This window comes from Stenella coeruleoalba, assembly GCF_951394435.1.
Source record: "Stenella coeruleoalba genome assembly, chromosome: 2".
Lineage (NCBI taxonomy): Eukaryota > Metazoa > Chordata > Mammalia > Artiodactyla > Delphinidae > Stenella > Stenella coeruleoalba.
In genome coordinates this window covers 174,412,697-174,425,144 of record NC_137147.1, presented here as the reverse complement: position 1 = coordinate 174,425,144, position 12,448 = coordinate 174,412,697, and the positions used below count along the sequence as shown (strand labels likewise).

Genomic DNA, 12,448 nt, shown 5'->3' with positions numbered 1-12,448 from the left:
CATTTACCATTGCAACAAAAAGAATAAAATACCTAGGAATAAACCTACCTAAGGAGACAAAAGACCTGTATGCAGAAACTATAAGACACTGATGAAAGAAATTAAAGATGATGCAAATAGATGGAGAGATATACCATGTTCCTGGATGGGAAGAATCAACATTGTGAAAATGACTATACTACCCAAAGCAATCTACAGATTCAGTGCAATCCCTATCAAACTACCACTGGCATTTTTCACAGAACTAGAACAAAAAATTTCACAATTTGTATGGAAACACAAAAGACCCCGAATAGCCAAAGCAATCTTGAGAAAGAAAAACGGAGCTGGAGGAATCAGGCTTCTGGACTTCAGACTATATTACAAAGCTGCAGTAATCAAGAAAGTATGGTACTGGCACAAAAACAGAAATATAGATCAATGGAACAGGACAGAAAGCCCAAAGATAAACCCACGCACATACGGTCACCTTATCTTTGATAAAGGAGGCAAGAATATACAATGGAGAAAAGACAGCCTCTTCAATAAGTGGTGCTGGGAAAACTGGACAGCTACATGTAAAAGAATGAAATTAGAACACTCCCTAACACCATACACAAAAATAAACTCAAAATGGATTAAAGACCTAAATGTAAGGCCAGACACTATAAAACTTAGAGGAAAACGTATGCAGAATGCTCTATGACATAAACCACAGCAAGATCCTTTTTGACCCACCTCCTAGAGTAATGGAAATAAAAACAAAAGTAAACAAATGGAACCTAATGAAACTTCAAAGCTTTTGCACAGCAAAGGAAACTATAAACAAGACCAAAAGACAACCCTCAGGACGGGAGAAAATATTTGCAAATGAAGCAACTGACAAAGGATTAATCTCCAAAATATACAAGCAGCTCATGCAGCTCAGTATCAAAAAAGCAAACAACTCAATCCAAAAATGGGCAGAAGACCTAAATAGACATTTCTCCAAAGAAGATATACAGATTGCCAACGAACAGATGAAAGGATGCTAAACATCACTAATCATTAGAGAAATGCAAATCAAAACTACAATGAGATATCACCTCACACCGGTCAGAATGGCCATCATCAAAAAATCTACAAACAATAAATGCTGGAGAGGGTGTGGAGAAAAGGGAACCCTCTTGCACTGTTGGTGGGAATGTAAATTGATACAGCCGCTATGGAGAACGGTATGGAGATTCCTTAAAAAACTAAAAATAGAACTACCAAATGACCCAGCTATCCCACTACTGGGCATATACCCTGAGAAAACCATAATTCAAAAAGAGTCATGTACCAAAATGTTCACTGCAGCCCTATTTACAATAGCCAGGTGATGGAAGCAACCTAAGTGTCCATCGACAGATGAATGGATAAAGAAGATGTGGCACATATATACAATGGAATATTACTCAGCCATAAAAAGAAACGCAATTGAGTTATTTGTAGTGAGGTGGATGGACCTAGAGTCTGTCATACAGAGTGAAGTAAGTCAGAAAGAGAAAAATAAATACCGTATGCTAACACATATATTTGGAATCTAAAAAAAAAATGGTTCTGAAGAATGTAGGGGCAGGACGGGAATAAAGACACAGAAAAACACAGACGTAGAGAATGGACTTGAGGACACGGGGAGGGGAAGAGTAAGCTGGGAAGAAGTGAGAGAGTGGCATGGACATATATACACTACCAAATGTAAAACAGACAGCTAGTGGGAAGCAGCCGCATAGCACAGTGAGATCAGCTTGGTGCTTTGTGTCCCCCCTAGAGGGGTGGGATAGGGAGGGTGGGAGGGAGACGCAAGTGGAAGGAGATATGGGGATATATGTATACATATAGCTGATTCACTTTGCTGTACAGCAAAAACTAATACACCATTGTAAAGCAATTATACTCCAATAAAGATGTTAAAAAAATTAAAAGAAGAAAAAGAAAAATTACCCTATTAAATGACTTTCACTATTACCTCCTCAGCAAATATCTTAACGTAGAAAAGGTTTGGGTTTATACATTTACCAGGGGTCAGCAAACTACGGCCCACGGGCCACTCGCCCCTTTTATAAATGGAGTTTTCCTGGAACACAGCCCCTGGCTGCTTTCACTGCAGGGTTGAAGAGTTGTAGCAGAGACCTATGAAGCCCAAACCCTAAAATATTTACTACCTGATCCTTTAAGTGTGTCACTTCCTGACTTAAACTTCAAATAATATATTTAAACTGTCCCTTTGTAGGAATAATTCAACTCAACCTCACCCAAATACCAAAATAAGAGGAGAAAGATTTAAAAGACAGCTTAGGAAATCACTCAGTTAATTGTAATCAAGAATTTCGTAAAACGCTAACATGGGGGTGGCTTCGTTCTGCCTTGAGCTGCACTATGGGTTTATTTTAAGACAGATCAAAAACTGGTACTTTATTTGGCCTCACACAATGCTAATTTTTTTGTTTTTTTATTGCCAATATTTTAAAAATAGGAGCATACGCTTTTTTAAAAAATTAAGGATTCTAGTATCTCACTAAAAACTAAAGGAAGATGGAACAACACTAGAACCATATTCCTACAAGGCAACAATGAGCTGAAGTGACTCCCGTAACGCTGGAGGCTAAGACTCAGCTGACACTTCACACTGTGCTTGCGCTATCCACTTTTTAAAGTTTTTATTTTATACTGGAGTACAGTTGAACTAACACAACATTGGTAATCAACTGTTCACCGTTCTTATCACAGAGTTGAGAGGAAAATGAAAATACTGCTTCCATCTGTGGCTACATGAAAAGTAGGAAAAGAAAAGAGAGACCGAGGGTCAGAGGCTTCTTAACACTCAGCTCACCTGTTACCCAACTATCCTGGGTATGTGAGTTTGCAACCTCAGGTTTAAGCGATGGCCTCTAGGGAAAATGGCAGAGAAGTACCAGAGAAATCAACAGACCAGAAAGGGCAACAGTTAACTGGATGCTTGCACACATCAAGTGGTAGGGATCTCCCCCATATCTTCTAAAGCAGCCCTACTCCTATTTTGGGGCAATTCTGCCTGTTAAAAAGCTTCTTTGGGGCTTCACTGGTGGCACAGTGGTTGAGAGTCCGCCTGCCGATGCGGGGGACACGGGTTCATGCCCCGGTCCGGGAAGATCCCACATGCCGTGGAGCGGCTGGGCCCGTGAGCCATGGCCACTGAGCCTGCGCGTCCGGAGCCTGTGCAACCTCTTACCAGTCTCTCATTGTTTCAAAACAAAAAGATTAAAAAAAGAAAGAATCCTTTCCTTACACTGATTAGAAATATGCCTTCATTCCTATACCTTACCTGGTCCTTAACTGTATGGGACAAGTTTAATCCCTCTTCCATCGGAAAGTTCTCTCATTATCTATAGTTACCCAAACCCCCACCAAGAGTCTCCTTTCTCAAGGACTAGGGGAAAAAAAGCAAGACTTGCACCTCTCGTCCTCTGGAGTATTCATTCATTCGACAGATATTTACTGAGCACCCACCATGAGTACTATTCCAGACTCTGCGGATATGACAGTGAACTATGCTCTTGCCTTGTGGAACTTATACTAAATTATTACATCTAATAATGTAGCATAAGCTATCATTAGACTTTCCGGTAGCCATACTGTACTACTGTTATTGTACTTAAATTCCCTAATTCTTCCTCATATACAGTGCTCAAACTGTATGCTCAAGTCTAACTTGACTTGTGAGAAGTCTAACTGAGTTATTAGACTTCCAAATTTCTTTATGGTCATCATTGCTAAATATTATATTTTTAGAATCTGCTTTTTTCTTCAGTCTGTCAAGAACTTCTGGAATGCAAATTTCTCCTCCACCTGAACGCACACCCTATTCCTTCTGTTTCTTACTGTCTGTAAAGCTGATAAATATACCTCTCAGAACAGCCATCCAAATTGGTCATTAAAACTGTTGAATAGGACAGTACTGAGGTCACTGAGTGCCCCATGGCATGTCCCTAGCACGCACCCAAACACACACGGATCCATTATTTAGTATGCATGGCTTCTCTCACTCAACAAGCTGAGTCCACCTGATCATTTTACCATATTTACATCTATACACAAGAATATTATTGGATTTAGGTCAAACACCTTCCTAAAGTTCAGATACAGTATGTTTGCCAATTTTCTCTAATCATCTTGGGAAAAAGGGGGAAAAACATTTTAAGGGGAAGAGAAGAGTTAAAAAGGAAGAACAATGGAGGGAGGATAGGTCACTATATAGCTTCCAAAATGAACCAGAAGTCTTTAAAATACTAGGCGTATTTTAAAAAAGAAAACTCAGTTTATAAGATGATGGTAATCATACCATTTTCTAAAGAAGATGCTGTCTTTAAGACAATTTATCTAATTATATGAACTCTTATACACACTATAGCTTTGGTCATGGTATAGCAGAACACAATTAGCAAATTTAATCACTGGTAACTGTTTTCTATTGTTAAAGCCAAACCACTCTTTTTTCCCCCAACTAAAAGCTTTTTGCCTTCGATATGGTCAATGGTGGTTATTAAGAAAATGGAGGGGCTTCCCTGGTGGCACAGTGGTTGAGAGTCTGCCTGCTGATGCAGGGGACACGGGTTCGTGCCCCGGTCTGGGGGGATCCCACGTGCCGCGGAGCGGCTGGGCCGGGTTTTTGACACCTTGGCAAAAGCTAGATTACAGTTGAGGGTTTTTTCCCACTAAAAAGAAAAGTTTAACCCAACAGCAGTGTAACCAGGTTTATGTGAGGCATGTATAACTTTAAGAAAATAAACTATAAATATTTTTAAATCTGTGTACCGAAGTGTTGTTACAAATTATTTAAAAATATTTACTAGCTAAATTTTTACCGTTTATACCTTTTTAGCCTAGATGTTAATCTACCTTGAAAGTAACAAAATGTGAATTATTGCAAAATACTCTAAATTCGTCATTCTTTAGTAAACTCCCCAAGCGAACAGCAATAGTTTTATTTCACTACTCAAGTAATTAAAGCACAACATTTCACCCTGTCTTACATCATATATGAAACCTAAAAGGTTCCTATTTTATAGTACAGTGGAAGGTGTCTTAAATACAAGTACTATTTACATAACGAGTGGACTTGCATCCTATCATGCTATACCCAATCACTATAATTCTCCTCCTCTCAAAACTTAGTTTGAGAACCGGGGAATGTTAACCTCCAGAGCACTTTTCCCTCCAAACTGCTTACCTGAATATACTTCCGCTGTGTCTCATCATTTAAAACATGTGCAACGTGCTTGGAAAAAATCTTTTCCCTACCGGTTCTGGCATGGATGCCAACCATAGTGACACCAATGGGCCAAGGGGCATTTCCAATGGCCATCTGAAGATAAGCATCATTAGCCTGAAAAGAGAGTTGAAGAAGAGATCAGGAAAGCAGAAATATTCTGCTGGTCCAAATTTTCATTTAGTATTTCACAGCCCTTCGTGATGAAATTTTCATCCATCTCTTGGGCGTGTTGAAAATATTATCATTCTCATTATTCAAACAAAAGAAATTAAAATATGGGGTGACTGACTGCTTACCCAGGACCACAAATGTCTGTGGAAAAACAGAAACCAACGCTAACCCAGGGAGTAAAAAGACAAAACATTCCTTTGCAGCCTTGGTGCACTGGAAGTTAATACATTTCAGATCTGGAATTACCAGGCAGGTAATTTGATGCACTGACAAAAACTCTAGTCTGAGTTTCCGTTAGACCTAGTCTTCTCCCTAGGTGGTCACAGAGAAGACAGAGGCTAACTAGTTTTTCATAATCCAACCTGAAACTACAACTACTCCCTGCACAGCAGTGCAGACCTCTGAAAGCAGTGTGGGCTGTGTGTGCTGGGACCATCACATCGGGTCCATAGCAGATGTGTAAACAGAGATTAAATACTGGCCCTCGAGCCAAATAGCTAAAGGATGAGATCACTTCACTCTGGCCCCCCAAACCTCCCACCTGCCAAGAACCTTAAAAGCGACAAAATGAGAAGAGAGAAAGCAATGAAGAAAAATGGCTCTTTTTCTAAACCAAGCCTGGCTACCTGGGCTGGGGTGGGGGACAAAACAGAAAGCAAGTAAACTCTCAAAGACCCCAAGGGTTTCAGAGAGGCTTACACAGCCAGGCCTCAAAGGGATCTTCATTTAAAAATCAAACAACTATGAGACTGATATACTGAATTTTAAAACGGCATATACACATTTTTTAAAATCCCTGATACTCGTGTGTGTAAAGTTTAATACTGGATATTAACTGATAAAATTTCCAATATTCAGTTTCCCCAAATTTCCAAACAAGAGTGTCCTAATATTAAGTTTTAGTTCTTTCTGTACTTTATATAAAATAAACTTTCACCAGCTTCTCATATACGAGAATGAGAAAAGTATCAAGAGGGAAGGCATCGCCTCTAGCAGGCAAGTGCTGTGAGTTCCTTCTGCACTGATGGTGACCTTATCCATCCATCCCAATGCAATCATCCCTGCTAAGCTCCAGGCAACAGAAACTATCCAAAAATAAAACTCATAGCTATAAAGCAGAAACACTTTCTCTGACTAACCAACAGGCTCTCATCTAGAGGGACTAAAAACACTACTTTAGCCCATTAGCATGAGGCTCTCATCAAGGAGATCTCCAGTCACCCAGGATCACCCACAGTCCCTTCTGAGGACAGACACTCAGAGCACAGGAATAAGCAACGCATCCCCACTTTTCTGGCAGAGCCCCATCGAGGCTCTGGAACTGTCACTGGAGATGCTGCACGGAACCCTCCACTCCTCTCTTGGGAGGCACAGCCGCTGGGAGCCTCCCTCCTCAAACTCGGCTGATGGCCCACGAGCAGGGGTGCACTTCCAATCCCATTAGTGGTGCAAGAGGCCCTTCTCTTCTTGTTCGCCACACGGACTGATGGCCTTCCACCTCCTTTCAAAACTCTACCCAGGAAGCACATGGACCCCAGAGCTCTGTCCTCTGCCACCTGGTCCCAGAGTCGACACTGCAGCAGGGGAAGTCTCCCCTCCTGGGCTTTGCTATTGTTGCAGTACTGAAATGCGAGAGAGGAATTCTGGCAGCCTTACTTGGAACATTTTCTCAGAGAAAACAGCATAAAGGGCAGTTAAATTCCACTGTATCATCAGTACGATGGTTCAGCTATATTATGGATTAAGTAGGTTTTTATAGCTGGCCTGGGAAACTAATCTACGTAACATTGCTTCTACGGGAAAATTTGTTCCAAGCCATACTCAACAATCTAAAAACTTTGAAATTCAATCCCATTCATGAAATGAACGGCTGCCTATATCCAGTTTGTGAAGAATCTTTACACCTTCCTTAAAAATGACTAAAAATTACAGTGCAGTCTTAAACTTTATTATTCATGCCTAACAATAAAGCTAATATATTAGAAAATGAAAGTTTTTTTTACTACTAATTCATTTCACATTTATTCTTAAATCTTCTATTAAAATACTCCCACACGAGATGAACATATTATGTACACAACCTACGTCTGCTCATAAACATAATTCTGATGCACAGCATGGTAATGTACCTTCACATATTCCCTCTGCAACATGAATTTAATGATATCTGTTATGGATTCTTTAATATCAGCAGGAAGATTCTGGAAAAGAAAAAAGAGCATAACTAAATTTTGGAAGCTACAGTGTTACAGACTGCATTTATTCTAACTTTATATATTCTATTTTTTAAAAATCAGTTAACAAAAGCATTTTTCGTGAAACCTCACCCTTTTCCGTAGCTTTCTGAAAAGGGGTCTGAGATAGGACTCGGTCTGTTTCTGAGTAGCACTGTTGAGTTTACCCTGTACACTGCGCTTCACATAATCCTCTCTGGCATTCAGCTCCTTAGCCCAAACACCAAGAAGAAACTGTGGGAAAAAAGGGTAAATTTAGACTACAATGCCACCCAGTGGTTCTGTAAGCTTAAAAGTTCTCTGATGCACAAAATGGTATACACTCATCCTTAGAGTAAATGTCTTGACTGATTAAAACATCAACCAATATGGAACTAATGAACTATCTCTGCTTACTGCGTCACGTATGTTTTAATGTAGTACCTTTGGCAAGTCACAGACTTCCCTATTCTACACCTCTCCCAGCTCAGATGCGATCCACTTCCCCTGAAAGAGCTATCAAATTTCACCGGCAACTGCTTGACAGAAATAAACTTTTATTTGTATTTCTATTACATAAAATTCAACCTACCTAGACTCATCAGCCATAATGCCATATGTGCTGTGATATTTAATCAATCTTCCAGGGATGATGTTGTAGTATTTGGACTTTCTACTTTTGCAGTAGAGACCACAATTCAATTAAAAATTCCCTCTAAAGTGCCTGACCAAAGGAGAAGGAAGGAAAAAAACGAACGAAAATAAAAGAAACTATGACCAGCCCCCACCCTGCCCCAGAAAACTACCCAGGTGCCCCCTGAGTTAAATGCACAAAGAGCATCCTTCCCAGAGGCAGGTAAACACTGAGGGCTGAGGAAGCCATACTCCCCTAGCGGTGTTACCTATGCATGTCCTACATAGGGAGAGGCTGTCACTCAACGAGGAAATTCTAGTTCATGCTAGATCCCACCACGCCCTAGCTAATTCCATGCCAAATCCTCAACAGATTGAGAATCTTGATGACTAATTATGTTGTATTTAAACTGTAAACACAAGTAAAAGCATTTCTTGCATTTATATCTCTAGTTCTGAACACAAATAATGTGTGAATAAATGTTAAAAGGAATCTGGGATTTGCACATACGCTACCTAAACCACTGAAAGAGGAATTCCGGGAAGGATGAATGAGCTAATCGCAAGTCTCTGAAAGGCTGCTCGAGTTTTTGCCTTTTTCCCTGTCAACGTCTTCCCACCTCTTTCCCTTCCTTAGTGTCATCATCTCTCAGAAAAGCTTCTCCTTATTGCGCTCCTTCCCAGAGTGTTTAAAAACAAAGTTTTAATCCTTAGAACTTCTTGTTCATTCCACTGCTATGATTCTTTTCGGTGCATTTACATTAATAAGTCAGCTTTACAAGTAATATGAAGAAAGTAAATATACATTTTCTTTGTTAAACCTCTATATCCAAGCACATAGCAATATCATAAACACCGTACGTGCAGAAATGTTTAGTGAGGATTTCCCTTTCCAGTCTGTAACTCTTAAACAATTCAAAAATGAAAACCCCAAAAAAAAACCCAAAAAACAGAAAGTAAGACCAGTTCTTAACTAAAGAAAACATGTCCTCCTTTCCTAGCCAAAAAGTACATACCTTCAGGAATTTGGTAATGATGTCCATGTCTTTATGATCATCTCCTTTTCCTAAAGACTCTCCCAGTGCCTGAAGAAAAAGAGTGCTTCTGTTCATTAGTCAAGAGCAACAGCGGAACACATACACTAGCAACACCAGACTGAACACGGCTCTTTATTACATACACGTATGGTCCAATTTTGATTTAAAACCCTGATGGAATTTCTAGATAGATTTAAAAAAAAGACAATTGGCCATTTTAAATTTAGAGAGCATGTTATCTTTTATGACTCAAAGAGGGAGTAAAGGGAATGACTGCTAATGAACATGAACAAGGTTTATTTTTAGGGGAACAAAATGCTCTAAACTTAGATTGTGATGATGGTTGTAGCAACCTGTGAATATACTAAAAACCACTGAATTGTACACATTAAACGGATAAATTGTATAGTATGTGACTATCTCCAAAGCTGTTTGAAACGAAGGAAAAAAGAAAAAAATGTCCAGAACTGGTTGCTCACACCAATTATTGCAGTAAAATTTAGGGGGTCGACGTATAATTAAAAGGACATCTTCCTTAACTACAGTCTCACTCACAGCATGCAATGTGGGTTAAGAGCCAGGAGCAAAAGGTGACAGAAAAAATAACTATGTTTTATTAACCATTAAGAACTTTAAACTAAGTCATTATTTTTGCTCATGCTAGATATTTAGATAATACAACTTTTAAATAAGATTACATATATCACTCCACATTCAACACACTGGCAAAAATAAGAAAGCAAGATACCGCCAGGTGTTGGCAGGGATGCAGGGATACAAGACACTCACACACTGCTGGTGGAGGGCGGAGACTGGCAAACCCATTACAGAGAGCAATTTGGCAGTACTCAGACAAGTTAAACATATATCAGAAGCAATCCTGCTTCTGCTCCAGAGGGGTCATGTGCAAGACTGTTTGTCACAAAGCTGTCTGTGGTAACAGGGAGCTGGGAGCAATCTCACTGTCTGTCATTATGGCGAACAAAAAGTAAAAGGCAGTGAATGCCACAGTGTATGAAATGCTATGTTAACAGTTAAAATCAAAGGTTTACATGTACCTAAGGTATCAAGGATGGAACTTAACATAGTTCTAAGTGGGAAAAAAGTGAACAGAATGAAGAATTTCACAGTAAAATATCATTTATGTGTATACCAAAACACATGCCGACAAAACACTACTGGTTCTACAAGACCATCAACAAATCAAAGGATACACATCAAACACATCAGAATGAATACTTTTGAAGGCAGGAAGTAGGCGAATGCGTATAGAAAACGAAAAAAAGCGAGTGAATAAACACAAGGCACGAAACAGAAGAAGGGCCTTTGTAGTGACCAAAGACGCCAGCACGCTGTACACTGAAGAGTCTGAGGAGCCCAACCATCTGCCGCAGGGAATGAAAGGCGTGACGGGGAACCAGGGAAGGTGGCAGAGGGGTCACCTCTAACTCTTCAATTGTGGTGTTTTCTTCATGAACTTTCAAATCATTCTGGGTGTCTTCCTCTCCAGGTTCTTGGCCACCCACAATTTCATTCAGGTACTGCTGATCAATCTTATCCAAAGCTGCCTTCAGATCATTCCTCAATCCCTGAGGAAAGGTAAAAAGTTACATCTGGTATGAAATTTCACTGACGTTTCACTTCTGATTTTTTTCTCTAATAATGAGTATAATCCACTTTTTTCTCCACAAAGAAACTCAAATAATATTTCAATTTATTATACAGCTATCACCACCGTCCAAGCAAAGTCAATTCTTATGAACATATTTAAATTTAAAAGAATGTACACACAATAGGTAATCTGATGGTCAGAAAAATAAAACATACGAGTGACAAATCCAAATAAGAAAAGGCGTTAATGCTGTAATTTTCTAATGAGGCCCTAGTGAAAGTGACCAGGTCTCCACTGGTCCCCAACCCATTCTCCTGGTTCACTGAAAATGTCTAACAACTGCAACTATTGATACTTTGAACTCCCAAAACATTTGGAAATGTCAACAGTATAAAACCAGGGTCTCAACCATATCCTAGGATTTCACTATGTTTCTAACAAACCAGCAAATTCCACATTCTATTCACTTCCAGTTTGTGACCACTTGGTAAAACTGGAAGCCTTAAAGCTAGACCCTCGGCATATACCACACTCAAAAATTAACTCAAAATGGATCAAAGACCCAAATGTAAGAGCTAAAACTATAAAACTCTTAGAGTTACCTAACAAAACAGAAAACAACCTGATTTAAAATGGGCAAAGGACTTTAACAGATGACATACAAACGGCCAGTACATAAATGAAAAGGTGCTCAACATCACTAGTCCTTAAGGAAATGCAAATCCAACCACAGAGAGATGCCACTTCACAGCCATTAGGATGAATATTATCAACAGAAAACAGAAACTAACAACTTGGCTAGGATATGGAGAAACAGACCCTAGTGCACTGCTGGAAATGTGAAATGGTACAGCTGCTGTGGAAAATGGTACGGCAATATCTGAAAAAGTTAAACATACCCACACCAAGATACATTATAATGTCCAAAGTTAAAGACAACTCCTACAATACAACACAGGCGGAGCAGTCTTTGACATAAATCTTAGCAATACTCTCTTTAATCAGTCTTTAAGGCAAAAGAAATAAAAGCAAAACCAAACAAATGGGACGTGATTACACTTGAAAGCTTTTGCACAGCAAGGAAACCATCAACACAAAAAGACAACCTACTGAATGGGAGAAAATATTTATAAATGATGTGACCCACAAGGGGTTAATATCCAAAATATACAAACAGCTCATACAACTCAATATCAAAAAACAACCCAATCCAAACATGGTCAGAAGACCTGAACAGACATTTCTCCAAAGAAGACATGCAGATGGCTAACAGGCACATGAAAAGATGCTCCACATCACTAATTATTAGAGAAATGCAAATCAAAACCACAATGAGGTATCACCTCACACCTGTCAGAATGGCCATCATTGAAAAGTCTACAAAACAAAAGTTGCAGAGGATGTTGAGAAAAGGGAACCCTCATACACTGTTTGTAGGAATGAAAATTGAGAGAGCCACTATGGAAAACAGTATTCAGGTTCCTTAAACTAAAAACAGAACTACCATATGATCCAGCAATCCCACTCCTGG

At 39.4% G+C, this 12,448-nt stretch overlaps 1 protein-coding gene across 1 annotated transcript in view; it reads right to left on the bottom strand.

The window, feature by feature from the left end:
• Positions 1-12,448, bottom strand: part of PRPF18 (pre-mRNA processing factor 18) — a 52,283-nt gene that overhangs the window by 15,781 nt on the left and 24,054 nt on the right. The window contains exons 5-9 of the mRNA XM_079914376.1: positions 10,748-10,894; positions 9,285-9,353; positions 7,750-7,890; positions 7,552-7,623; positions 5,210-5,365 (exon numbers count right to left, since the gene is read on the bottom strand). Of these exons, the coding sequence (XP_079770502.1) occupies positions 5,210-5,365; positions 7,552-7,623; positions 7,750-7,890; positions 9,285-9,353; positions 10,748-10,894 (585 nt within the window). The remainder of the gene's footprint in view (positions 1-5,209; positions 5,366-7,551; positions 7,624-7,749; positions 7,891-9,284; positions 9,354-10,747; positions 10,895-12,448) is intronic.